We start from the raw sequence: 26608 nt of genomic DNA, 5'->3' as shown, positions 1-26608 counted from the left end.
ACAATCCCTCCTTGGTTCTAGGGCCATAGAAGAAGTCCCTCCAAGGTTCAGGGGACAGGGGTTTTACTCCTGTTATTTCCTAATTCCAAAGTCCAAGAGCGGTTTGAGACCTATTCTAGACCTAGGTTTCAACAATTTCATTAAAAAGATAAAAGTTTCACCTGATATCCCTTGGTCTCATGCTCCTGATGCTGGAACGGGGGGATTGGTTTGCTGCTCTCGGCTTACAAGATACATACTTCCATATTTCAATTTACCCTCCTCACAGGAGGTTCCTGAGATTCATGGCAGATGGAAACCATTATCAGTTCACAGTTCTGCTATTTGGTCTGTCTGCGGCCCCCAGGGTCTTCACCAAATGCATGGTAGTTGTAGCAGCACACCTACTCAGGCAAGCGGTGTTGCTCTTTTCATACCTAGACAACTGGTTGGTCCAGGGCCATTCTCAGGAACAGGTGCTTCAGCATGTACAGCTGATTTGATGAACGTTTTTAAGCCTTGGTCTCCTGATCAGTGGGGCAAAGTCCATATTGCTCCTGTCTCAATCAATAGAGTTTGTAGGAGCACAACTGGACACCAGGTGTGCCAAGGCATTCTTGCCCACCGAAAGGTTCAGAACCATGGGGGTTGTTATCCATGACATCTTGGCAGTTCCTATCACAATGGCCTGTTCTTGTCTGTGCTTACTGGGTCACATGGCAGCATGCACCTTTGTGGTTCAGCACACCAGGATGAGAATGCACCCCCTACAGCTGTGGCTGGCATTGGTGTATCACCCTGTAAGAGTCAGTTTAGACGTGGTTACAGTGCCACCACAGACTCTGTCAACCCTGTATTGGTGGTTGCACAAGCATGTTGACCTCACAGGAGTCCCTTTCACTCCCCAGCATCCTTTCTTGTAACAGACGCTTTGGATGGGGGTGGGGAGTGCACCTGGGTCAGGTCCAAACGCAAGCTCTATGGAGTGATTCGGACATTTCTACTCCACAGAAATGTGAGGGAGCTTAGAGCCATCAGACTAGCATGGGTGACCTTCAGGGCCAATCCGGCAGGGCATTGCATGTGAGTCAGTACAGACAACACGACGGCAATGTATTATGTAAACAAATGGCGTGCATGCTCCGCTACCCTGTGTCACAAAGCCGTGATGCTCTGGAACTTCTGCATACAGTATGGCATCGTGTTGCAGGCCCATCACCTGCGAGGGGTACACAGTTCTCTAGAGGACCAGCTCAGCAGGTCCTTTATGGATCATGAGTGGTCACTCCACCCAGAAGTCATTCGTTACATTTTCCAGAAGTGGGGCCATCCCTAAGTGGACCTGATTGCCTCCCACCTCAAAGCTAAATGCAGGCTGTTTTGCTCTTACCGCAGTCTGAGTCCAGGATCCTGGGCGGACACCTTCAGTGTTCCCTGGTCAGCCCTGTTGAAGTATGCGTTCCATCCAATTACACTAGTCCACAGGGTCCTCCTCAAGATTCGGTCAGATGGGGTATTGATCATCTTGGTGGCACCAGCATGGGCTCATCAGCACTGGTACTGTACCTGTCGATTCGCAAGCTGATAACATTGCCAATCCACCTGGACCTGTTGACACAGCAAGGAGGGAGACTGTGGCACCCCGATCTCCAGCTGCTGCACCTCACAGCATGGATGCTCCCTGTCTGAGAGATGTTTAGTAGAAAACCCTCTACGAGGGTGACGTATGTGGCTAAGTGGAAACAGTTTTCAGTGTGGGTGACTCACAGAGGGCTATTTCTCTCGCAAGCACCCATCCCGATAATTTGAGACTACCTGTGGGGCTTAATACAGGAGGGCTTATCCCTCTCCTGGGTCACAGTGCACCTGGCAGCCATCTCAGCCTTTCACCTGGGTCATGGAACATCTTCCGTGTTCTCAAAACCAGTAATCAAAAGGTTTCTGAAAGGTTTGGAAAGAATCCAGCCCCCATGGGATCTCAATTTGATGTTAGCCAAGCTCATGGGGGGCCCCCTTTGAACCCCTGGCTACCTGCTCCCTGCTGTTTCTGAGCTACAAAACAACATGGTTGGTAGCACTAACCTCAGCCAGAACGGTATCTGATTTGCGAGCACATTCAGTGGATCCCCTGTACACAGTTTCATAAGGATAAGATTAGAGTGAGACCTCACCCTGCATTTTTACTAAAGGTGGTCTCTGTGTTTCATGTTAATCAGGACATTTCTTTACTGATATTTTACCCAAAACCTCATACCTTTCTGAGGGAACAATGTTTACATACCTTAGTTGTAAGAAGGGCACTGACTTTCTCTATGGATAGGACTAGGCCCTTTAGAAAGATGCAGCAACTGTTCGTGGCAGCAGCTGATAGGATGAGAGGCCTTCCAGTCTCCTACCAGCCGATTTCCTCCTGGATAGTAATGTGCATCCAGGAGTGTTATAAGCTCGCGGGGATTCCCCTTCTCTGATTAGGGCTAACTCCACTAGGGTGCAGGCATCCTCTGCTGCATATTTGGTGCAGGTGCCTATCCTGGACATCTGCAAGGCGGCCACCAGTTCCTCAGTGTTCACATTTACAGCTCAATATGCATTGACAAAGTATGCAAGGGAGGACGCTGCCATTGGCAGACCTGTCCTACATTTCTTTCAAGCTCCAACCGCGCCTCCTAGGCAATTGCTTGTATTCACCCAACTTGGAGTGCACACAAGCAATCACTTCAAGAAGAAAAGACTGTTCTGTGACTGGCGTTCTTCGAGATGTGTTGCTCATGTCCATTCCAAAACCCTCCCACCTTCCCCACTGTCAGAGTAGCTGGCAAGAAGGAACTGAGCGGGGCATGGGTCAGGCGGTACATATATTGGTCACCATATTGGCACCACTCCAGTGGGCACTACACTGATCCTATGGCTCCTGGCTAGCGCAAAAAGCTTCCAGCAACTGGGCATGTGCCAGTGCACACCCAACTTAGAATGGACATGAGCAACTCATCTTGAAGAACACCAGTTACAGAACACTTAACTGTCTTTTTCAGAGAAGTTGAACTAAACTGGAAATTTAACGATATCTTGATATTATATGGCGAATCCTAGAGAGGGATGCCAGATCTTGCCTTTTAGTAGGATGAAACCAAATATCTTCAAAGTTTACATGGCATCCTATGAAAGATTCTCCTGAAAGTGTAGATGCCATTGCGGAACTGTGACTCTTAAAACATTTAAAGCATTCTGCATATATGTGCTACAGCTTTATCTATTTTAATTATGTATCTGTATATATAATGTTTTTGTGAGCATTTGCAATGCTGATAAAATAGTGAGTCCCAGAGAGGAAAATCAGGCCTCAGTTCTCCAGTGATGAGTCTGAAAGTTTGGACTCAAGTAGTCCCTCTGCCCCTTTCTTTCATTTTGCAATGGATCTTCTGAAATGAATATACAGTTTTACACTTCTCTTTTCAGAGCTTTCCTCACTGAGTCTTCTAATTTCTGAAGACTATTGGCAAACCAGAAGGCATTTAAATGGAGATCACCTTAGATAATATGTTCTCCTTAGTTTATCAATATTGAATGTTTCTGTGTCAGAGATCCTAGACAAGTGGAGCTAGAGACCAGGGCTGTAGCAAGGGTGAGGTGACTGAGGCACCTGCCTCAGGTGCCACACTTCAGGGGCACAATTAGCTAGCTGGACAGCTCCAGCCAAGCTACATGTGGCTCTTTAAGAGCCATTTGCAGCTCATTATTCTGTTGGCGGTGGCTGCTGCTGCTGCTGCAGAGGCAAAGATGGCTGCAGCTCTGTGAGCGGTGTGGTGGGAATTTGAGTGTGGGGGGCTGTCGGCTGCAGCTGCCTTTGTCCCTGCAGCAGCAGCTGCTGCCAGCAGCATAACGAGCTGCAAATGGCTCTTAAAGAGCCACACGCACTAGCCTGCTAACTGCACCCCCTGAGGTGACCTTGCCCCAGCTGCTGCAAGTGCTTGTGAACCCCCAACCTTCCAGGTCCAGGAAGTTGCCAGCTGGGTTTATAAGGGTGTTGGGGAGCTGCTGAGTGAGTGAGGCCTGGGGGACGAGCTGGGTTTCCAGGAACCAGGGGCTGCTGGGTGAGTGGAGCTCTGGGGTTGGATGCAACGGGGAGAGGCTGGGGTGGACATGGGTTTGGGGGGCTGGGATGGATGTGGAGGAGCAGGGTGGAGTCAGTCTGGCTCCTGCCCTTCCCTGGCTACATCTACACTAGCCAAAAACTTTGAAATGGCCATGCAAATTGTCAATTTCAAAGTGCTGCGGCCGCCTGCATGCTAATGAGGCACTGAATATGTATTTCAGCGCTTCATTAGTAAACTTCGAAATGGCCATTTGCATGGCCATTTCGAAGTTTTTGGCTAGTGTAGACACGGCCCCTTTTCTTTATCTCTGCTACCTGTTGCACAGGCTACTTCTCCCTGCCCAGATCCATGGAGGGTGCAGCCTGCTCAGCCAGCCTTCCCGGCTCCAGTCCCAGCCCCCCTGCCTGGGTGCCAGTCTGTGCAGCAGGCGTGAAGGGGAAGCAGGCATCAGTGTCACCTGAGCTGCCTCCCGCTATGTGTGGCTGATGCTTCTTCCTGTGGCTCATTTTACCTCCCTGCCTCCTTATCTGTACAACAGATCAGTTGGGACTCCTGCCTGTGAAGGAATTATGGTGGGGTTCAAATAACTGTTTACTTACTGTGTCTCACATGTAAGGCCTAGTCACATATACACACCGTTGCTCTGGCTGGCTGTTGGAGAGAACACACTGAGCACCACTGGCGTGGAGATGTATATTGACAGAGATGCTACCCAATTTTTACATCCCAGTGCTTAATACTTATTCCCTGGGGTAGTCCAAGTGGTTTGCAAAGAGAGAAAGCCCTATGTTGTCATACCTGCTCTCTGCCTCTCTCCACATACAAGATAGTGCAATGGCATTATAAACCCAGGTTTGTGAATTCAATCCTTGAAGTGGCCTTACAAGATTCTGGGGCAGGTTAGATTAAAAAAAGTGTGTCAGGGATGGTGATAGATCCTGTCATGAGTGCAGGGGGCTGGACTTGATGACCTTTCAAGGTCCCTCCCAGTTCTAAGAAATATGTAGATCTCCTGGATAGGAAAACGAACAAGGAGTCATGTAGCACCTTCAAGAGTAACAAAATAATTTATTAGGTGATGAGCTTTCATGGGGCAGGCCCACTTCTTCCTTTTCTTTAGGAGTGAGGAAGGATGTCGAAACATCTGGGTGGCTGAGCTACCATCACATCCTCCCCTAAAAAAGGAGATACTGACAAAAGCACAGTTTGACGTTAGTCATTAAGGACTGTCTCGTATTCACATGCGTTGCGGCTCTTGAAGTGTTGATTTTGTAACCGAATTGGAGAAAATGGCTCTGCTTGCTATTTGGGTGCAGACCCCTGCTCTAGGCTCTGGGGTAGGTAATGCCCCCCTCACTAGAGTCAACATGCAGATAACATTCTTACACCCCACCCCAGGGGGCCACCTAGGAACAGAGCACAATCCCTTCCTTGCCTGAACACCTCAAATAATTATCTGTCCCAGTAACTACTCATGGCAGGGTCATTCTGATGGGCTGTGTGTCCAATTTGTTGTCTCCCCACCTGGGTAAGGGACTTTCTCTGCAACTGTCATCCATGCCAGCCAGCTCACTTGGTGCTCAGTGTGCCTCCTGCCCTACCCATTTCTCCTGGGCAGGTCGGGTGCTCTCCTCAACTGCATCTGCCTTGGCATGTTTTGCACCTTCTCTTTAATCTCCAGACAGATGTTACACAGCTGGTGTCTTCAGGTCCTAGGCAGGCAGGAGGGCCTCATAACTATAATAAATAAACATTGTGAGTTTGTTATAATTTATTATTTATTTTCCCTTTTCCTATGAAATAACTACTATGAAATTATAAACCTGAGGGGGCGCAGTTTTATATTCTTGCCTCATGTGCCCCTATAATGACCCAGAAAAGTCGCATCCCGGTTCAAACCACGTGTTAATCCTCATAAGGTTGGGAGGTTGTCTGTAGGAGAGAACAGCCACAGTCTATACCGCAGGAACACCAGTCCTGGAACTTTTTCTTGCAACAAAGCCCACTGCCAGCTTTGTCCACATATCTGTTCTGGAGATGCCATCACTGGACCTAACCAGGTTATTCACAGAATCATGGGCACATTCTCATGTTCCTCAGCTAACATCATATATGCCATCATGTGCCAACAATGCCCAGATGCTTTGTATGTTGGACAGACTTCAAACTCACTTAGACAAAGAGTTAATGGGCACGAAACAGACAAAAACACTCCTGATCCACAAACCGGTCAGCCAACATTTTAATGGAGTGGGCCATTCTGTTAATGAATTTAAAGTCCATGTTTTACTGAAGAGTAATTTTCACAAGTCTTGAAAGAGAGGCTGCTGAACTCTCTTTTATATTCAAATTCAACACATCAACACGTGGTTTGAACTGGGATACGAATTTTCTGGGTCATTATAGGGGCTCTTTTCCATACTTGGCTTAATCTAATTCTTGACTCTCCCCCTCCCCCGGCCCCTCTACTCTCTGATTTGCTCACCTTGATAATTTTTTTCTGATTTGTCAACCTTGATTACTATTTTTGGTTCTCTGTGCCTTGAATATTGAGTCTGTTCTGGTATGGGTATAGTCTGAAGAAGTGGGTCTGTCCCTCAAAAGCTTACCTAATAAATTATTTTGTTAGTCTTTAAAGTGCTACTATACTGCTTTTTTGTTTTGGGGCTCCTATGTGCTTTAACAGTAATAGTAGTAGTAGTAAAGAAGAAGAAGAAGAAGAAATTATTATTATTTATTTTTAATAAATAATACTGAGGAAGCTCCTCCACTGGAGCTACAGGGGATTGTGGGATATGAAGGTGTACAGAAGAGGGTGAACTGTTGTCCAATGCATGATCTTTCACTATATCATTGGATTTCCAATCTGACAAGGCATTAAATCTGTCAGAAGCATCATTAAGTCTAATTAATGGTTGACTAGACAGCTGATGTGCTGTGACCATTGCTTATTACCCTAATGATAATCCTGTCACACACCTGAAGAAGTGGGTCTGTCCCATGAAAGTTCATCACCTAATAAATCTTTTTTTTTAGTCTTTACAGTGTTACATGACTGCTGGTTTGTTTTGTTAGAATACAGACTAACACGACTAAGTCTCTGTCACAGTTACCTTGTGTTTGTCCTTCTGTTTGTTGTACTGATATGTCTTGTATCTTATTGCTACATTGCAAGCTTGTTAGTGTAGGCACTACCTAAGTTATGATGTTTACAACACCTAGCACAATGGGATCCCAATTACTCATTAGGCCCTCCAGGTGCTAGTGCAATACAAATAATAAAAACAATTCCTTTTGAGTCTCCCTCAATGGCTGTACAGCTGGAAGGAGGCAAAGAGGAGCCAGCCTGTATGCTTTTGCATTTCTAGGGTTTTTCCTCCTGGTAGATCCCAAGGATCTGCACATTTGAGAAATTGCCTTCTATGCAAAATCAATTTTCTTAGAACTTTTGTCATATGATGGGGGAAAAAGATGTGCTTACCTGAGTAACTTCATTTTTTTTGATGCTCTGACACTGGCATTCTCACAACTTTCTCTGTGGGAGGGAACAATCTAATTCAGAAACTGATCCAAGGTTGTTGTTGCGTTTTTTTTTTTTTGTTTTTTTTTTTTAAAGTGGCTGCACTTATCCCAGAAACATAATTTCCTTTGTTTACATTTATGTTTTGATCATTTACTTTATGAACCAAAATGTAATATTCTTTCTCCATTTGTATGTACAGGAGACCAAAGACTTACTTTATGGCATCTTTCAGACTGGCAGATCTGTTCTATTTTTACAAAACAGAAATCCTACGTCAATGTACTTTTTAAGGAGCCCTGTTGTGAGTGTGAAAAAAAGGGCTGAAATAAGATTTTCCACTGTGATATCTCTTTTAAGAACTTTTTTGTAGCAAAGTTGCTTCTATTTAAAGTAGGGAGTTTGATCTTGGCTTTGATCTGAAGCTTTTGATGTTGAAAGAAGGATGTTGTGGCAATAAAGCAAAAAGGGTAGGACAGACTTTTTTTTAAAGAAGAGTGATAAAGTTAAACGAATACTGTCAAGATTTAGTAGGCACTAATTTGACCTGCCTTTACTTAACATCTGTTTGCAGAGTTCATTTAATTGTATATGTGGGAGGGCTTCCTAAAACAAATGCTTTGATCCTCCTTTTTCTTTTCAAAAAGCACAGATTTCTATTTCAAGCTTTCAAGGAATTATTAGTATACATGTCATTGAGTAAAAATTATTTTTAAAAGATTGAACATATCTTCCCAAGGTCTTTTTGATTCAACCAGATATGATTAAAGATTCATGTTTTGTGAATGCTGTATTTAACATTGAAAATTATGAAACCATCAACAACATCCCACTTGTGAATTTTCTGTGCTCAACTTTTCTCTGGCTCATGTTGCTTGATTTTGGTTTTACTCAGAATTCATATTGGATATAAAGCAAAGCATTGAACCAAGTGCTTATATCCATCCTTATTTTGCAACACACCTAAATACGTGGTTCATTCTATGTTAAAATGTATCCATCTTCTTGAGATCTTTGCTGAGGTAGAAATTAATGAATTGGGATGTAAATGAGAAGGTTGTCATGCTGTACTATGACCAATACTATGAGAGGATGGTACACAAAACGGGACCTGAGATCTTGCTTTAAAAATGAACTTCAGAGTTTCCAAAGAAGTTTACGATACTGTTTTGAATTTCTTTGTAGCCAAAGGACACTATTACAAAGTCATTTTGAATACAGAACAGAGTTCTAATCTGTTCCTTGAGATAAGGCCATTAGAAAGTTTCTTTATAAGAACAATGTTTGAGGACTTTAATATTTGACTAAGAAAATATATTTCTAAAATATTGAAATTGTGGCCTGTGGTGGACAGAGGGGGGAATATCCCAAAATCTTCCTCCAGCATAGGCTAGAAAGCCATCCATACCGACGCAGGGCACTTGCCGTTCCTCTGCCACAACAAAATGATGGCCGAGTCCAGAGCTGGGTCCAAAAGCCCGGGAAACCTGGGTGTGTTTCCGTAATGAGCTCAATTATACCACTTACTCTGAACGGGACAGTTTGTCTCTGGCGCCAGAAATCACGACTCAGCTCTTGGCTTTATCGTGATTTAAAGCGGGGCACCCAGTATTAACACCCCGTGTACCTTTAAGGAGATCCTTCAGCCCAGAATTTGAGCCCCGAAGGCCGGGCGGGGGCAGGTGTTCCAGGGAGGGAAGGTTTTCCTTAGGGAGAGAACAGAACTCAAACGGTGGCGCCCCACAGCTGGCCAAGCAGACTGGAGGTGTAAGCGCGTCTCTCGCCGCACCTGTGGAGATGGCTGAAGTAGCGGCGCGCGCCAGTCACTATACCTTTAACGCAGGCTCCGCCTCTCCCTGGCGGGTCTCGGAGGCTGGAGCTCAGCGGAGGAGGGGTAGAGGCCCGGGCACCCCCTTAGGTGTTTCATTTCCTAAGGAGGTCTCTGGTGCTGCTCTGCTGCAACTCAGGGGCCCAGCCCGGCCTGGCTCGCTCCCCTCAGCCTGGGCGCAGAGGCAAGGGGCGATACCCGATACGCACGCAGACGTGCAGAACCAACCAGCCTGACCAGTGCCTCTCCCAGACCCCCTCAGCATCCAGAGCAACACAGCAAACGCGGCCGCGTGTGCTCGGGGAAGCTGCTGAAGGGACGTGGGATCTCAGTGCAGATCTCCACTCAAGGTAAACTCCCCACTCCTAGCGCCCGCCCCGCCCCCGAAATTGAAGGCGAGCTTTGAGACATTTGTAAGTGGGAGAGAGGAAAAAGGTGGTACCTTGTTGTGCAGGGGGAGCATCAGAGAATGAGGAAGCAAGAGTTCTGCAGTATTCAGGGAGGCTGCTTTTGGAGGCGAGGGGGCAGGAAAAAGTGGAGCCGGTTTGCAAGGGGGCAATCTGGAAAACCTGAATAAATCTGCACTTTATTTCCCTTTTAGCCTTTGCTGGAAGAGAGGCAGACTTGGGACCAGTGTCGATTGGTCCAGGAAGTGAATCAGGAGGTGAGGAGAAACTTAATTTTGCGGTTGTTAATCCTTTTTACTATTTTTTCCCCACTGTCTCCCTTCTGCCCTTGCAAAACTGTGTCCTGCCAGGTTGCTTTCTCACCTCTCCTTTTATGTTATTTTTAAAGGTATTCTGTGTTCCTAAAATGTGTGTGTTATTATTTAAAAAATAACGACCTGGTCATTTAAACTAGACATTACCATTCAGGAACAACAGTTGAGTAGTGGGTGACTGAAACTAAATCTGTTTCTTGAACCCAAGTTGTGAGAAATAGAGAGCAGAGACTTTCCCTGGGATTTTTGTAAACAAAATAGTAACTTTTCACTTGGCATCAGCCATGCTTTCTTTGCACTTAAAAAACTTCAGCTAAGCAAAGCTTGTTTTAATAGAGAACAAAAAGGAAAATACCCTGCCTAAGATTGGCTATGCACAAGTGTCTAACTGGATTACTGAAGGGGCTGTCATCGTAGACTGGGGAAAGTATGTTTTGTTTTTTTTTTCTTTCTAGTGAAGCAATGGGAAAACATCTTGACTCTGTTTATAGTTCCTTTCTTATGCCGGGTAGCTGCATTCAGGTTGCATCTTCCTTTTTAGAAAAGTACTTTTCTTTTGAACTGCAGGTCACAAAATGGATTCAAGTAAACCAGCGAGCCAGAAAAACGAGAAAAAGGAAACGAAGGCAGGAAGAAGTGGCTTTCCAAAAGGTATGGGTTCCTGATGTGCGTTTATGTGATGGGATAAAAAGGACATGCTTGCAAATATTTAAAGAACGATATTGGTCTACTGTGCTGACTACATAGAAAAGAACGCCATGAATTAGTAAAGTTTCTACTTCTCTGTGTTTGCTATGTAGAGAAAGTACATTTTATATACAATAAAAAGAATTAAAGGCATTTAGAGAAAGATGAGTGCTTAACTTTTCAAGTACTATTATATTTTTAAATAATCAACGGATACTGTGACGTTATTTGCCAGTGGAAAGAAATGTTAAGCTATAATGAACTGAAAAATGTTTTTTCCTTTGAGAGCAGATTAATGAAAAATACAATGGTGTCAGTGGTCAATTAGACAAATAGTAGATATTACAGCAAAAATGTAAGACTGCATTGCTAGGACTTAAATGTGTAGTCTTAAAGAATCTTCCATTTGTAGTGGAGAGGGATTCCTAAAAACATGATAGGACAGCTTTGGTGTTTACGACTAAAAATTCTTTACAGAGAGAGGTTTTTTTTTTTTGTTTTTGTTTTGTTTTTTTTAATTTAGTATAATCTAATCTATTCTAGTGATATGTAACCCAATGATTTTGAGTAAACAGTTTTGTGGTAAGGCTACCATAATTGTAAATATTTAATTTACAATGTAGTAGTGTAAATAACAAGCTGTTTTTTTTTTGTCTTCAGTGTCTCCTCTTTTGTTTTTTAAGCCTTGATATCTAACTAGAGCACAAAGAAATGAATAACCAGAACCAGGAACTTTTTTCTCAGTTTGGATTTACTTGGTTTTATTGTTTTAAAATTACATTGACTTTTCTGGTAGCTTAAAAGGATGAAAATAGTAGTATGTTGTTTTGCTGCTTCTAGAATGTATGATGAATCATTGCTGATTCTGTAGCCAAATTCCTGTTGATAGCATGGCTGCCAACTACTGGGATGTGTTGCCTTAGTTTGGGCATTGCAGTATTTGACAAATATCTGCAAACTACATTCTTGTGAGTGGGTCATATACCAGCTTCATGGTGAACTAAATGGTAAAATTTTGTCATTTAAAATGAATTGGAAGGAAGTGACTAGTGTATTTTTGTAACTGGGCATTTGCCATATAGTAAAGGAAGAACACATGCATTTTTATTGATTAGTCTGTGAACCTATAATTCACAAGCTTCTCGTATAAAGGGAAATAACATTGTTTTACCAAATATTTCATTTTCTATCATACTGTACGTTAACAGGAGGGTGTGTGTGAGAAAATGTATCTTGCATCTGATGAAGTGGGTCAGTGCCCACAAAAGCTTATGCTCCAATAAATCAGTTAGTCTTTCACAGGACTTCTCATTTTGTTTTTTGTGAGAAAATGGGTATATTTAGAGCAGTTTTATAGTGTTCCAGGTATGAAGGAGGCTTACATGACCTAGTGATTTTTTATTAGAGTAAAAAAAGTACTAACTTGAGCAAAAGCAGGTTTTCCAAGTGCCCTTCCATATTTTACATTTCTGTAAGTAGTTACAGGATTTATAGGATTTTTTTTTTTTTTTAAAGTAAAAATGGTACAATCCCTCACTGGAACTAGATATATCTGTATAAAATGAAACTGTACTGGGATCAGCTTTATCGGTATAAAAACATTTATATTAATTATAGTTTCATTAACACCAGGAGATTCCTTGCTTTAACAATTTTTTTTAAACAGTACAACTTCCATCTGTAAAAACCTCTTAGGAATGTGAGAAGTGTAGCATAAAAATCAAAAACCACTCTAAAATAGTAGATATAAAAATAATCCAAAGAATTGCTAGGTTTTTGTTTTGTTTTTTGCATTGAGTGGTCTTTCTTTTCAAGTAAAAAATAACTGATATTTGAAACAAAAGTAATTGGATATGTGCTCACTCTCTTCCTGTGTATATAAATATTAATGATTGCTGGCCCATCCTTCCATCCGAGATTGAATGCTGTAGAGTCAGCATACTCAGCCGCAAGAGAAGGAAAGAAGTGCTTTTCAGTGACCCTCTGTTGGATGTAGGAACAAACTCCGCAAGGGCTGGAGAGTGGAGTTCTGCTTACTCTTCCACCTGAAAGCAGTGATGTTGAACCCGTGAGGCTGACAACTTAGAAAAGACACAAAAGGATTCTGGTTCCAGCTATATGTTAAGGGCCTGAGTTTAAAACTTCCAGTTAAAATGGTTTCTAACAGAATTTGGTCAAATTATATTAAAACAGTATTCTTGACTTGGCTGTGCCCACACTAGCAGGCTTAAACTATATTATAAACTGTGACGTACTATTTCGTACCATGGGTAAAAGCTCAGTGTAGAGGGAGAGGGTCTTGAAGAAAGAGAGACATGGACTGGTAGAGGGAGATGAGATGGGCAGGAACTAAATGAAAAAGCAGTGCTGAGTACTTTCTGTTTATTGGGGTGCGGTGAGGGGGCAACTGTTGTTAAAACAAGGTGCTCAGTGTATTTCTCCAGAGTATTTTGAAAATACGTAACAGCCACGTGTAATTCATTGGAGTACATAGCTTAATTTTTTTACTGTAACTTCTAACCTTTTGCTTCTATGCTGTCTGCTTCCTCCTCTGCCTGTAAGTTTCATTTCTGTATAATTATGGTAGGGTAATCATGTTTCCTCTGCAAGATTAGCTTTATCATTCCAATCCGTATATAATATCACAAAATTAAAGCAGCTGCTCATGCATACCTTCCCTATGGAATAAGGTAAAAGAAAAGTTATGGCGGTGTTGAAGATTAGGGGTGAGTTGCAGTAATTAGACATCTAGCTGCATTCTAAAGAGTAAAATTTTCAGGCACTAGGTATAAATTTTTAAATGACTGTTTTGAAAATAACATGCTGGATATGAAAACAAAAAGCAGTCAAGTAGCACTTTAAAGTGCTACTTGACTGCTTTTTGTTTTGATAGTATATAGACTAGCACGGCTCCCTCTCTGTTACTATTCAACATGCTGGATATGGTGTGTAGCAACAAGTAGTACAATTAAGTGAGCTGTGAAACAGTGGGGAAAGCTCATCTAGAAATGTGGTGCTGCTCTCCATAGTGGAGCAGCTCGCAATGGAACAAGGCAACATAATGAGCTTCACTAGGTAAGAGCCAGCTCCCGGAGTAAGAACTGAAAGTTCTTTTGTCTCCACCTACCTGCTTGTGTTGTTTTAATGTTACATTGCATTTGTTTGGCTCTTTTTCTAGTCGTTCTCTTTTGTTCAGAGACACTTTTGTCGTCTTTTATTTTTGAGCAGTATTTTCACCACTGCTAGTTCTTCTTTTGTCCACTTTATTTCCTTCCTCTCATCTCCTTTCTGATGGTCTTTTCCACTTTTTATATTTTCCACATGTACTTTAGTCCTCTCTCTGCCTTTATGTCTTTTTGTGACTTCTTTGCTTCCTCCACCTTTTTTTTTCTATCTGTGTTAGTCCGTTGGCAATCTTCTTTGGTCCTGTGAAGAGGGTCCTACTCCCTCTCTGAGTTTCTCCTGTATCTTCTTAAACACTTCCCCCCTTCTCACTAGATCTTACTATTTTGTCATCCTTTATAGTCAGCAGGCTGTTGGGCAGATACAACGAATCTGCTGGGTGGATACGTACAGGCATATGCACAACGGAGCAATATTTTTGTGGGAAAATGGGTGAGATTAAATAATGTGTGTGAGACAGGACTCCAAATATAGATATTTCTAATGTGCTTTGAATATGAAAAGTCTGATAGAAGCAGTAAATCAGTAAATATTATTGTTTTGGACTATGCATATTTAAAGAAGTAGTCTATACTTGATGATTGTTTAGTAGGTAGAAGAAAACAGCACTGTAGGCTGTATAGCAGTGTCATCATATGCTTGTGATCTGCATCTGTGGGGGAAAAAATATTCTAGATTAGTATGCTGATTAAACTTCTACATGCTACATTATGCCCAAATTTCAGTGTAATTGGTGCCCCTGATGGCTAGACTTCAATATTTGGAAAGCAGTGAACAGCTAATGAGCAGAAAAATCAGTGCAGTAAAATGAAGTAAATCAGTAATGATTTTTGCAGGTCACTGAAATAAAAATATATACATTTACAATCTATAGTTTCAGTTGTCTACGTTGTTTTCTCTTGTTTTTTCATAATGTTTTAGCTCTATTGAGAGTGAGTGATGATTCAACTATTTGCAAAATAAATTCAGCTAGTTTCTTATACATCCTTGTTTTTAATGGTGTAAAGCAATTCCTGATGTTAGCTAAATATACTGCAGTCGTAATTTTTTATTATTGATCTTTCATGTTCTTTTGCCCCAGAGAAGAAGAACTTAATCAGCAGCATTTTAAATTCTGATAGTAATCTGAGGAAAACTGTCTATATTGAAATAGTTGATTAAATTTCAAATAAAAGCAAAAATAGAATGTGTGGTAATGGTCATAACCATTGTGGCTTTCTCATCCCTTACTCAATTTTGCATTTGATAATGGCTAAAAGAAGAAGAAATGAATCCCATAACTGTTTTTAATCTAAGCTGTGTTTTTTAAGCTTTTAATTGCGAAGGAGTTTGAACACTTTGCAAATAAAACAGAAATTTGTTCAACGACATAATATCAGTATCACAATATCACTATAGCATTTGCTCAAGATGACGTGTGCCTCGTTCTCTCTCAACACAAATTTACTATACAGAAAATCCTCATTATTAAATAGCATATGTGTATACCTATATTCATAAACTGCTTAATGTTAAGAATCTTACTGAATTCATAAAACTAAAATTCAGAATTAAGGTTGAATTTGGAGATCATACAGTGCCATTTGCTTCCCACAAAAAATGCATCAGGAACTTCAAGTGAACTCCACAAAGTTCTTAGTTTATCAGTTCAGAAAAAACTATGCCATACCAAATTTTGTCATAATTGCAAAACTCTGCTGGATATGCAAAGACTGGCAGGCTTTCCTTGATTGCATACGGTATTTCATTCCCTAGGCAAAAGGAGAGAAAGATAAATCCGTTGTGAGATTTTTTTCTCCCAACACCTTATACTCATTAATTGTTTTATAGTGAATGCTGTGAAGTTTTTTTTTATGTATCTGTTTTTCTGCATAGTCCTAGTTTTCATCTATATTTCTCTGTACAGCACTACATGGATGTAATTGCTGCTCGTTATAGTTAAATATTTTGGTATGTCACTTCTCATCCTGCTAATAAATGCCTGTGTAAGTGGACTTGTTTGCAAAGTGAATTATAACTTTTTTTTACTAAAGACAATACAGTAGTGTCTTTTATATCTGGCATTCTATCATATGGAACTCTCAAATAACCCAGTGTTTTAACCATTAGTAACAGTACGGCGGAAGTAAATACAAATAATACAGCAAATACAGTATAGCTATGTCTACACTGCCCCTCATTTGTGGAAGGGGCATGCAAATGTGGCCAATTGAAAATGCAAATGAGGTATACATTTAACTATCTCATGCCTCATTTGCATACTCCCATATGATCTCTCATCTGAAAGGGCTGTTTTTGAAAGCCAAAACAGCCATGTAGATGGGGTTCATTTGAAACGAAACACTGCTTTTGAAAGCACCCTTCTTCCTAAACTTTGTTGGTGCCTAAGCATGATCACATAGACTAAACCAGGCATCACATTAATTTACATAGATATGTTAATTATCACTGATGTCTGGGTTGAATAATTCTCCCTAAGTCATGTTTTTGGAGCATTGAAAACAACTGTGCACATGATGCAATAGTTTCCCCCCTCTGCAGTCTGAGATGACCATTACTAAATTAGGAGAACACAGGCCAGCATGGCCATGTGTTGAAATAGTTTACAGATAATTACATCACTGGTAATTTATAGAAGTTTATTGTCAACAGCCATCTCTCCTGTGCAGTTAAAGATTAAAGTAAGTTTAATGTAAAGCATAAGGTTTGTGTAGTATTTTTTTTTAAAGAAGTGTTAGAGGTCACTTCGTTTTAAAAAGAAATTAATTTCATTTTTGTGTCAGAACATGATTTATTTAGCGTTAATTTTCATTGGAGGCATTTCCAATGAAATATATAAAGTTAGTGCATATTAACATACAACACTACATGTTGAACCTCTCTAGTCCAGCACCCTTGAGACCTGACTGATACCGAATGAGAGAATTTGCTGAACTACAGGATATAAATATTATCTAGCAGGCATAAATTAGAGCTAAATAGCGGAACACTGAGAGCCAAGATTGGTGGCTGTAAACAAACTTTATGGAACCACAAGAAACATGACAACACTCACGCCAAGTGGACAGCCAGCTAACTAAAGTCAGGCGGGACCACGGAGATTGCTGGCCTTGAGAGTGACAGATTAGAGAGGTTCAACCTATTTTAGTAGTGCCCACTAATGCCATTATAGTTTGTTTGTCATTATTTCCATTTACAAGTCATTGTTTTAATATGGTTGATGCTTGTTAAGCTATGTATTAGTCTAGCTGCTGGTTTTTTTTAGAAAGCATGTGTGTGGGGAAACATTTGTTCTTTCCTAAATGTAGAAAAGGAAAAAGCATTTGATTTCAGTGCCTTTCAAGTGTCTCCTTTCCCTCTAGTGTTTATATGATTAATTCTGAGCAGAAATGTAGCGAGACTTGAGTCTAGAAGGAAAACAGACTTTTGGTGCATTTTATAAACTTGTTTCATTTGGGAAAAGTGGTGAACTGCATTTTCTCACTCCATAATTTTTCTTCTAGAACGTCATAAGAAATTGTAGAATGCAGACTCATGCATGGCAGTTCAATAATCCACATGATTTAAATGTCCTGATTGATTGATTGTAGTGATGCCGAAGAAGTGTTAGTGGTTCACTGGCTCAAAAATGTTCTATTTCAATGTTGTTTTTAGCAAGTATTGTTAAAAATGGGCTAAATGTTTTTATAAATTGTTTGTTTTAGCTGTTTTCCTCATTTCATGTCTCACCCTTTTTATCTTATGTTTATACTATAATAATATATGTCATAGTTTGGAACGGTGGATATTATTTTAAATGTGCAAGCACAGAAAATGAAGTACAAAGCTTTTAATAAAGGCACTTAAAGTATTTTGGAAACTCTTAAATCTGCCTTTTGGATGCAAATAGACAGTGATATTAAACATAACATGACAAAATATTGTGGCCAAATACTAACTGTAAAAACTAGTAGGGGAGAATAAGAGGAATTAACTGTAAGAGAAAATAAAATTGCACCTTTGTAATTTGTGCATATATGTGCCTCCAAAAATCTTGCTTTTGTTGAAGCACATTGTGGGATTGCTCAAATAGTTACAAGTTGCAGCCGTAATTACCCAGCCTCTACATCTGTATAAGCTGCTCAGAAATTTTGTGTGCCCAGTGTAAGTTCCTATACTCAGAAGGTAAACCACCAGAGATCTCAAAATTATGCATGTAAAGCTGTAAACTATTAGCATGGGGAGCCTTTCTCTTCATATTAACAAGTTTTTTTAAATAAAATTGAGCTGTCACCAGGGCAATTTGCAGCTGCTTTATGTGGGTTTAAGTTTTCCTTTACTCATGTGTTGAGCTCCCTCTCAGACAGTCTTGATGGCCTTTTAGACCTCTTCGCAAGATCATGGCCTAAAATATTACTGTTTTTTAGTTTTATCTACCAGCAGAAATGGTAATATTGTATCTCTTGATTAAAATGGTACAATAATTTGCTTTTATTCATACTCACTGTGCTTCTGGGTATAACATATTTTATTCCACAATCTTTTGTTTTGTTGTTTTCATGTGTACAACACAGTGCTTTAATATATATAATTAAATATGTGTGTGTGAGATATATATCTATTTTAAAAATTATGACTATTCTTCCATATGTCTCACAGCACATATGCAAAATATTGTGAATGCACACAGATTCATAAATGCCATGCCTTTCAGTTATGGACCTAAAAAGAACTTTTTTGTTATAATCAGTTCCTCCCACTTAGACAAATGTCTGGGAAAAGAGCTGAGTTTTGCACTGAGCCCAGAAGGGCAGTGAACTAGTTGCTCGTGCTTTCTCATCCATATGGTAAAAGGATATTAAATCAAGCTACAGAGTTTTAAACATTTCCATGTTTGTGATCTTTTAGTCATCATGCCTTTGAAAACAAACTCAATACCAACTTTGCAATGTAAGTGTCTTTTTGTTTGTGTTTAAAATTCAAGAGACTTTTGTTTTTACCTGGACTTCTGAGGAAGCCACTGGTGCTGCTAACTGGCATAAAGTTAGGTATTGTTTTAAGTATATTGCTGATTTAGGAACTTAATTATCCACTCTCAAGCCCTTCTTTATTAAAGGCCGTAATTTTTCTGTTAGGATTTGGCTTCCCCTAATTACCTGGGGATGTGTTCACTGACAGATGCAAAATGCTCTTTTGTCCCATAGCACAGATAAACCCATTGCTAGTTGAAGAAAAAGATGTGCTCTCCTCATATCACATTGATGTCTCCCTCATCATAGCTGCAGAACTTGTATATTTCCACTCCTGGACCTGCCAGGTGTTGTGTGTTTCTGCTGTCATAGCACTTCTGCCTCATGGAGTCAGAGCAGGCTCTCTCTTTACAGCTCCTGCTAGTTTGGGGAGCATGAAAACAAAGAAGTGGAATTAACTACAAATTTCCCACAGCCATCCAGAGAGCTTAACATGAAGAATTATCAGTGACAGGGGTTCCCAAACTTTGCAGCATCATGCCCCCTTTTTATTTTTGAGAAACCCTCACGACCCCGTACCTCTTCTTTAGCATCATCCAACCCCGCTTTTAAGAAAAAAATCAATTCATACTCCGACATGTCAAAAGGCAAAATATATAATTTGCATTTAATATGGAATTTAAAAAAATTTTTTTTTTAAAACAGCGTCTCCAAGCTCACACTTTAAATGTCAGGGCAAGCCCCAAGACCCCACCCCTTTCTTGAGGCCATACCTGCTGTGTTTCCCTCCCTTCCATCATTTGGTTTCCCTAGCCCTTATGCACTCTCACTGGGTTGAGACAGAAGGTATGGGCTCTGGGAATGAGGGATTTGGGTTTGGGAGAAGGTGAAAGGTGCAAGCTCTGGGAGGGAATTTGGGTGCAGAAAGAGGTGAAGAAGGGGCTGCTGGCTCAGGGAGGGGGCTCCAGGCTGGAGGCTGTTGGGGTCAGGTGGAGTGTTGGGGTGCTGAGCAAACCACAGGCTTGTGGATGTGAGGGTGCAGGGGATCAGGCTTGGGTGTGTGAGGAGCTCAGGGCAGGAGGTTGGGAGTATGATGGGCTCAGGACATAGATTTGCAGTGTGTGGATTGTGCAGTAGTGTTGTGGCAGAACACTGGGCATGTGAGAGGTGCAGGACAGAGGTTTCCGGTGTATGATAGGCTCAGGACTGAGGTGTGCGTGGGGATGAACGGATGTTATGATGCTGTGACCAGATGAGAGCTTGTTGGTCAGGCTTCACTTTTAAATAAAATATGTCCAACTCCAATGTTCCAGCATTGTGTTTTATTTATGGGAGGTGCAGGGAACCTGTTTTGGGCCAGGGGTTACTGACCCACAGCAAAATAAATCAGGGATCACAAAAGCAAGATAGAAAAGGAAAAAAAAAAGCCCCACTAATGTGTCCCCAACTGCGACACCTCCCTCCCCTGGCACCCCAACCCCATGGGGGGAGGGTAGGTAGGATTTAAGTTCAAGGCCTCAGGCCAGATTAATTCTTCTGGGGTTCCAGGATTAGTGGAATTTCTGGGCCCCTCCACATTCTGAGGTGGGGTCAAAAATGAGGGATCCAGTGTGTGGGACAGGGCTGCCCGCGAATGGGATAGGGATGGGGTTCAGAATCTGTGTGGAAAATAGGGTACAGGAGGAAGCTCAGTGCAAGTATAAGGCCAGGAGGTAGGAGCAGGAGCAAGGTGCAGGTAGGGCCCTGGGCAGGATACTTGTGGGTGTCTGGGCAGGGTATTAGTGGGGGTCTGGGCAAGAGGAGGGGACAACTCAGCTGCTACCTGGGGTCCCGCAGCTGCATGCCAGGTCCGGGGTCTCAGGAAGCGTGTGCACTGTTTCCCCTCCCCAAACAGCTGGCACGTTTCCTAAAAAGCTGGATTTGTTACCTGCTGGTGACTTCCACCTGCTACCTTCGTGGGTTTGGGGGAAGTAGGAGTCCCATGTTCATGCCAGCTCCAATTGCTCAGGCAGCGCACAACTGCTGTGGGGAAGTGAGGAGCAGGGTGTGCACTGCCTGAGCAGTTGGAGCTGACGTGGACCCAGGGCTCTTACTCTCCACTCCTGCGCAGGAAGTCACTGGTGGGCAACAGACCTGGCTTTATGGTTAATTTGGTGCATGTCCTGCTCTCTGGCTCTGCAGGGTTTGTGGAAGGAAAGGCACCTAGAAGTAAGGTTTCCATTCCACAGCCCTAACATGTGCCACAAACCAGATCAAATTAAGCCAGGGTCCATATCCAGCTAATGAGCTCTAGGTTTCCAGCCCTGTGCTGTAGAGCAAACGGTCTTGAACCCTACATTCTGGCTTGATTCAGTCTCGGCCCCTCCATCCTATGAAGTCCCGGTACCCCGGATCCGAGTACTGTGTTTGTGCAATTCCTGTTTAGGTAGAAGAGGTGTTACGTTTGACACCGAGTTTGAACCCTGGTCTTACACTGGTGTGACTGCATCTTAAGTGATTTACCCAACATAACACAGGAAGCCTGTGACAGACCAGTGCATTTAAACCAGGTGTCTCAAGTCTGAGGCAAGTGACCTGACACCAGATCATCCTTTCTCTCTTAGTTTAATTATGAATTGAGCATTAAGACAGGAGAAACTCAGGCTCAGAACAATTAGATTAGACTTGTGCAAAGTCATGCAGTGAGTTTATTGCAGAGCTAGGAATAGACGCTAGATCCTTTGGCTCCCAGTCTTGTGACTGTCCTTTCTGTCCCTGGGCATGTACTGTATATACTGTGCATGGTATAGCATTAATAGTTGACACCTCTGACTTGTGAGGAGGGAAGTGATCAGTACACTCATCCCTCGTTAAACAAGTACTTTACTAACGAGTACTCGCTTAAACGAGGGACATGTTTACTTACCTTAGTTCACTCTACGAGTGAACTCCCCCCGCTAGTACGAGGCTAAACCCCTCCCCGTGGCTCCAACTTGCCCTAGTCTGATCTCCTGCCAGCCTTGCGGCCCCAACCCGCAGCAGCCTTAACCCCTGCCCACCCCCCACTGGCCCCACAGCAGCTTGACCCTGCCGCCAGCCCCACAGCCCCAACCTGCGGCAGCCTTAACCTCCCCACTGGCCCCGCGGCAGCCTGACCCCTCTGCCTGCCCTGCGGCAGCCTGACAGCCCCTACACCTCTGCTGACCCCACGGCAGCCTGACACCCCACCCCCCGCATCCTCTGCTGTTCCTGCAGACCGGCCCCACGGCAGCCTGACCCCTGTGCTGGCCCCACAGCTCCAACCCGGAGCAGCCCTAAAACCCCCCGCCACCGGCGCCGCAGCCTGGCCCTGCGGCAGCCTGACACCCGCCTCCCCTCCCTGACAGCCTGGTAGACCTAACCCACCGCAACCTGACCCCACGCTCCTGCTAGACCACACACCTAACCTTCAGCAGCCTGAACCTCCCACCCACCCCGTGGACCCACCTGGCCCCCAGATTTTAACCCTCCCTCCCACTCATGGTCCCAAACTGCCAAATCATGACGTTACCAAGAGGAAGCTAAGGGAAGGAGGAAGAGAGGATTATTTTAATAATCCTGTATTGTATCAAATTGTTTGTGAGAGACAAGTCTGTTACTTGGGAGAAGTATATAAAGTACCAAAATCCCAACATGTATATTTCTAATGTAGATGTCTTGTGATTTATGTAACTTCTTCCTCATTTGATCTTGCAGCCTTGCGGTATATTAATGGCACATATTACCCCTTTTTTCCACCAGATCATCAGATGGTTTTTAATTAATTATACGTAGACAGTTAGACTTTTTGTTAGTTTTCCATACGGTATATTAGGGACAGAGAAGATGGAAACAAGCTTTTTTTCTTTTTCCCAGTGGGTCTTTCATATTTTGTGCTTGTTTTCAGTCAGTTGTTGTAGCCTGTGAGCGTCCTGCATCGGAATTTGTTTGAAGTATGTCTTTTAAAAAGGGAGGTTATATAATACCAGTGACCTAGATGGCGTGTAGTCTGTGTAAGTCTTCTCCTTTGTTTTCTCTTGTCCAAAGCACGCAGACAGGAAGCATTCGTAAAAGTATTTTTAGATTTTCAAAAAGTCAACCTTGATTTCCTCACGCAACAGTAATCCTTTAATCAGCCCGAGAAGAAATATTTACTTGGAATGCTCTTTGTGTGGCATACTATGTGTATATTTTTAGCTGTATTGGAGAAGGGAGCTGCTTGTCTTTTGAGTAGCTATTTTATTTATTTCAGCTGTGCCACATTTAAACCGGTATGGAATCAATCACCTTTCTTCTCCTGGGTTTAAATCAAACAATATGTGCTTTGGATCATTGTAATCTAGTGGGAGTGCTCATTATTAAGCCACACACCACCTTCTTTTTCTCTAATCAATTACTGTCTTCTTTGGAAACTGTACTTTGACATGATACGGTAAGAAGAAACGTGTTCTCCAAGCTTCCGATAACCACAAGAGCTATGCCAGTTTGAGTTTTCGTTGCTGGTAGGGCCAGAGAGTAAAACATAGGGACAACAAAAGTCAGTCTACTGATCTTCTAGGCTGGGGTTGAGTAGTAGGCCAACAATCTATTATTTAAAAAAAAAATCGTAGAAATGTCTCTAAAATCGAAACATCTGGTCACTCTACAACTCCAATATTTGGGGCATTTTTTTTGTGTCACCTATCACCTCCCCGCCTTGCCCTCCCCAGACCTTTCACACTTGCTTTCTGGTCACTCTACAGACCCAACAAGGGAGCCATTCCTGCAATCAGCATAGTATACAGGACTTGTGGAGGCTTGTTTGTCCCCTAACTGCCATGCAATGTTGCTAAAGGATTCAGAATCCTCCTTGTTACTTTAGGCTCTCAGCATGAGAAGAGGAAGAAGCTAGAATATTTGTGCCTCAGTTTCTGCCTTTCTAAAATGGAAATAAATGCCCAGTGAGGCTAAATGAGGGTCTATAAAACACATGAAGATTGATGATTTAAAAGGGTAGCATGAGTCCATTTCCTTGCCTTTTTTGTTGTTGCAGAGTGCCAACAAAAATTACAAGTAATTAGGAATACAGGGAAGCATTACTTATAGTCCTGAACTCCATTGTTTTAATAGTTCATTCAAATTGTTCTGCAGTGTAGCCAACGATTTCTAAATCATGAATTAACCACTGTTTGACTGCATCTCCTAGCAGCATTGCACACTATAGTACGTCAACTCCCCATCTCCCAAATCAGCTGAAATCTATTTATCTGCAGACTTTTTTAAAAATGTTTCTGAATACTCTGTTGTTCCATATTTGGTTGGGTGACAAAAAGTGAACACTAGCTCACAGTCTGCCATGGAAAGAGTTACTTTTGGTGAGTATTTTTGTGTACTGAGTTTCAATTATTCGTAGCACTTTGAGAGTATCTGTGACATGTTTATGAAAACCTGATTTATGGACACAGCAGTGTGAACTCTGGGTGGTTCACCTGCAGGTTGGAAAGAAAGTAGTTCAACATTCATGGATGATAGAGAGACTAGAAAAGGTAAGAGGTTAGACAAAGTTTTGGTAGCATTATTATGTTTACCAATACTTGTATTTGCCCAACAAACTAGGGTAAGTGACAGAATGGTGAGAGCCTAAACCTATGGTTTTTCACTTGTAGTCCACAGACCCTCAAGGAATTCAAAGGGATCCATACTCCCATTCAAAAAATGTAAGGGCTCCACAAATGAAGAAAGGTTCAAAACAACTAGCCTAAACAACTCAGCAAGCAGTACAAATAACTTGTTTAACAACAGTAACAGAAAGATAGCCATGCTTGTCTATATACTATCAAAACAAAAAAGCAGTTCAGTAGCACTTTAAAGACTAACAGAATAATTTATTAGGTGATGAGCTTTCGTGGGACAGACCCACTTCTTCAGACCATAGCCATACCGAACAGACTCAATATTTGCTAGTCTATTCAGTGTCTTGCCTAGGGAGAAGGAGATGAGCAGGGGGAAGGAATTGCAAAAAAAGGAAAATTGAAGCCTTTTTTTTTTTTTTTCAAATGCCTGGCTATTCCCCTGGGAAGGCTTCTGATTTTGTCTGAGAGAGTTTCAGCTGGCCCTATTGTTTGCAAGCTGAATGTGCCAAAGTAGGGCATGAAAATAAAGAAGCTTCGAGTTACAGGTAAGAATTTGGCAGCATGTTGTGTGTGTTGTTAGTATGTAGTGGTGGAGAAACCCTTTAAGGGATGTCCTTGATATCCTATAAACTAATAGGCCGTGTCTACACAAGCCCCAAACTTCAAAATGGCCATGCAAATGGCCATTTCGAAGTTTACTAATGAAGCGCTGAAATGCATATTCAGCGCTTCATTAGCATGCGGGCGGCCGCGGCACTTCGAAATTGACGTGCCTCGCCGCCGCGCGTCTCGGCCCGACGGGGCTCCTTTTCGAAAGGACCCCGCCTACTTCGAAGTCCCCTTATTCCCATGAGCTGATGGGAATAAGGGGACTTCGAAGTAGGCAGGGTCCTTTCGAAAAGGAGCCCCGTCGGGACGAGACTCGCGGCAGCGAGGCGCTCAATTTCGAAGTGCTGCGGCCGCCCGCATGCTAATGAAGCTCTGAATATGCATTTCAGCGCTTCATTAGTAAACTTCGAAATGGCCATTTGCGTGGCCATTTCGAAGTTTGGGGCTAGTGTAGACGTAGCCATACAGTGCAAATGGCTTTTTTCCAGATTATTGAATTTATTACCATGTTGGTGTAGTTAGGGTTATGGGAGTGGATTGAGTGGTTTGTTGCAGTCCTGACTCTTTCCAGAGTACTGGCAAAGATTTAACAGTCATCCAGCTGAGTGCCCCTAAGGGTTTGAGCTGAAATTCTGACTTTCATATTAAATTAGGCACGGTTACAAGACAAGAATTATTTGAAGTATTTATGAAGCATGTGACTGACAGGACAAACAGCTGGGATACAAAAAATTCTCATGTCTGTTTTCTTTGTTCAGTCCAAAATGTAACCAGGCTACAGAAAGTTTTATTTATGGAATGAGCTGAAGGGACTATGCTAAGATGATATTGTTCCACTCTTCCAAAAAAAAACAACAAAACACGTACCTTCTTATTTTCTTTATAATTATGTGCAGCACTTTACACACACATTCATTCTCTCTCACTTTTCACGTACATATAACCACTTGATGTGCTATATACCTGGGTAGTTTTTTATGCGGAGAAAACACAGTTTGTTGGCTTCTGAATTTTAAAATGATTAGTTCAGTTTCTTCCTTTGTGGCATTGAAGGTGGCACTGTTGTTTTATACCAGACAGAATAGAGTTGGTGTGTGTGTTGTGCTCTTTTCTTCTTGTATATTATGAAAATGTTGTTGTTGTTGTTGGGTATTGGAGTCTTTTCTGAGATCCTGGTAGGTAGCCCTGGGTTCTTTCACTGTTAATGAAAACTCTGTGGTAAAATGGGACTTTTGCTGTATGCTGGGCACAATATTAGACTAAATTTGTTAATGACCCATTTTCTTACTAACTCCCCTTTCATCCCCCCCTCCTCTTTTTTTTCCCTTAAATTTAGCACCAAAATATACTATGCATCAGAGGTGGTCAGATGAGACAATGGTCAGTGTTAGCATGAGGTTAGAAAACACAATGGTAAAAATGTACAGCA

The 26608-nt window shown here is 42.1% G+C and overlaps 1 protein-coding gene and 1 long non-coding RNA gene across 10 annotated transcripts in view; one reads left to right on the top strand and one right to left on the bottom strand.

Moving 5' to 3' along the window:
• AOPEP (aminopeptidase O (putative)) overlaps positions 1-26608 on the top strand; it is a 436790-nt gene that overhangs the window by 280125 nt on the left and 130057 nt on the right. For all 9 annotated transcript variants that reach the window (XM_074995130.1, XM_074995128.1, XM_074995129.1 and 6 more), the window contains 2 exons: positions 10023-10085; positions 10710-10793. In XM_074995130.1, coding sequence (XP_074851231.1) covers positions 10023-10085; positions 10710-10793 — 147 coding nt within the window. The remainder of the gene's footprint in view (positions 1-10022; positions 10086-10709; positions 10794-26608) is intronic.
• LOC142013570 (uncharacterized) lies at positions 1384-9765 on the bottom strand. The gene is made up of 4 exons (XR_012645711.1): positions 9426-9765; positions 7555-7608; positions 5598-5810; positions 1384-1587 (listed from the first exon to the last, which is right to left on the bottom strand). It is a non-coding gene; the product is annotated as an uncharacterized LOC142013570 (long non-coding RNA).

Source organism: Carettochelys insculpta, chromosome 5 (assembly GCF_033958435.1).
Source record: "Carettochelys insculpta isolate YL-2023 chromosome 5, ASM3395843v1, whole genome shotgun sequence".
Lineage (NCBI taxonomy): Eukaryota > Metazoa > Chordata > Testudines > Carettochelyidae > Carettochelys > Carettochelys insculpta.
Note: the sequence above shows the minus strand (reverse complement) of the source record. Positions and strands in the feature narration are given on the sequence as shown.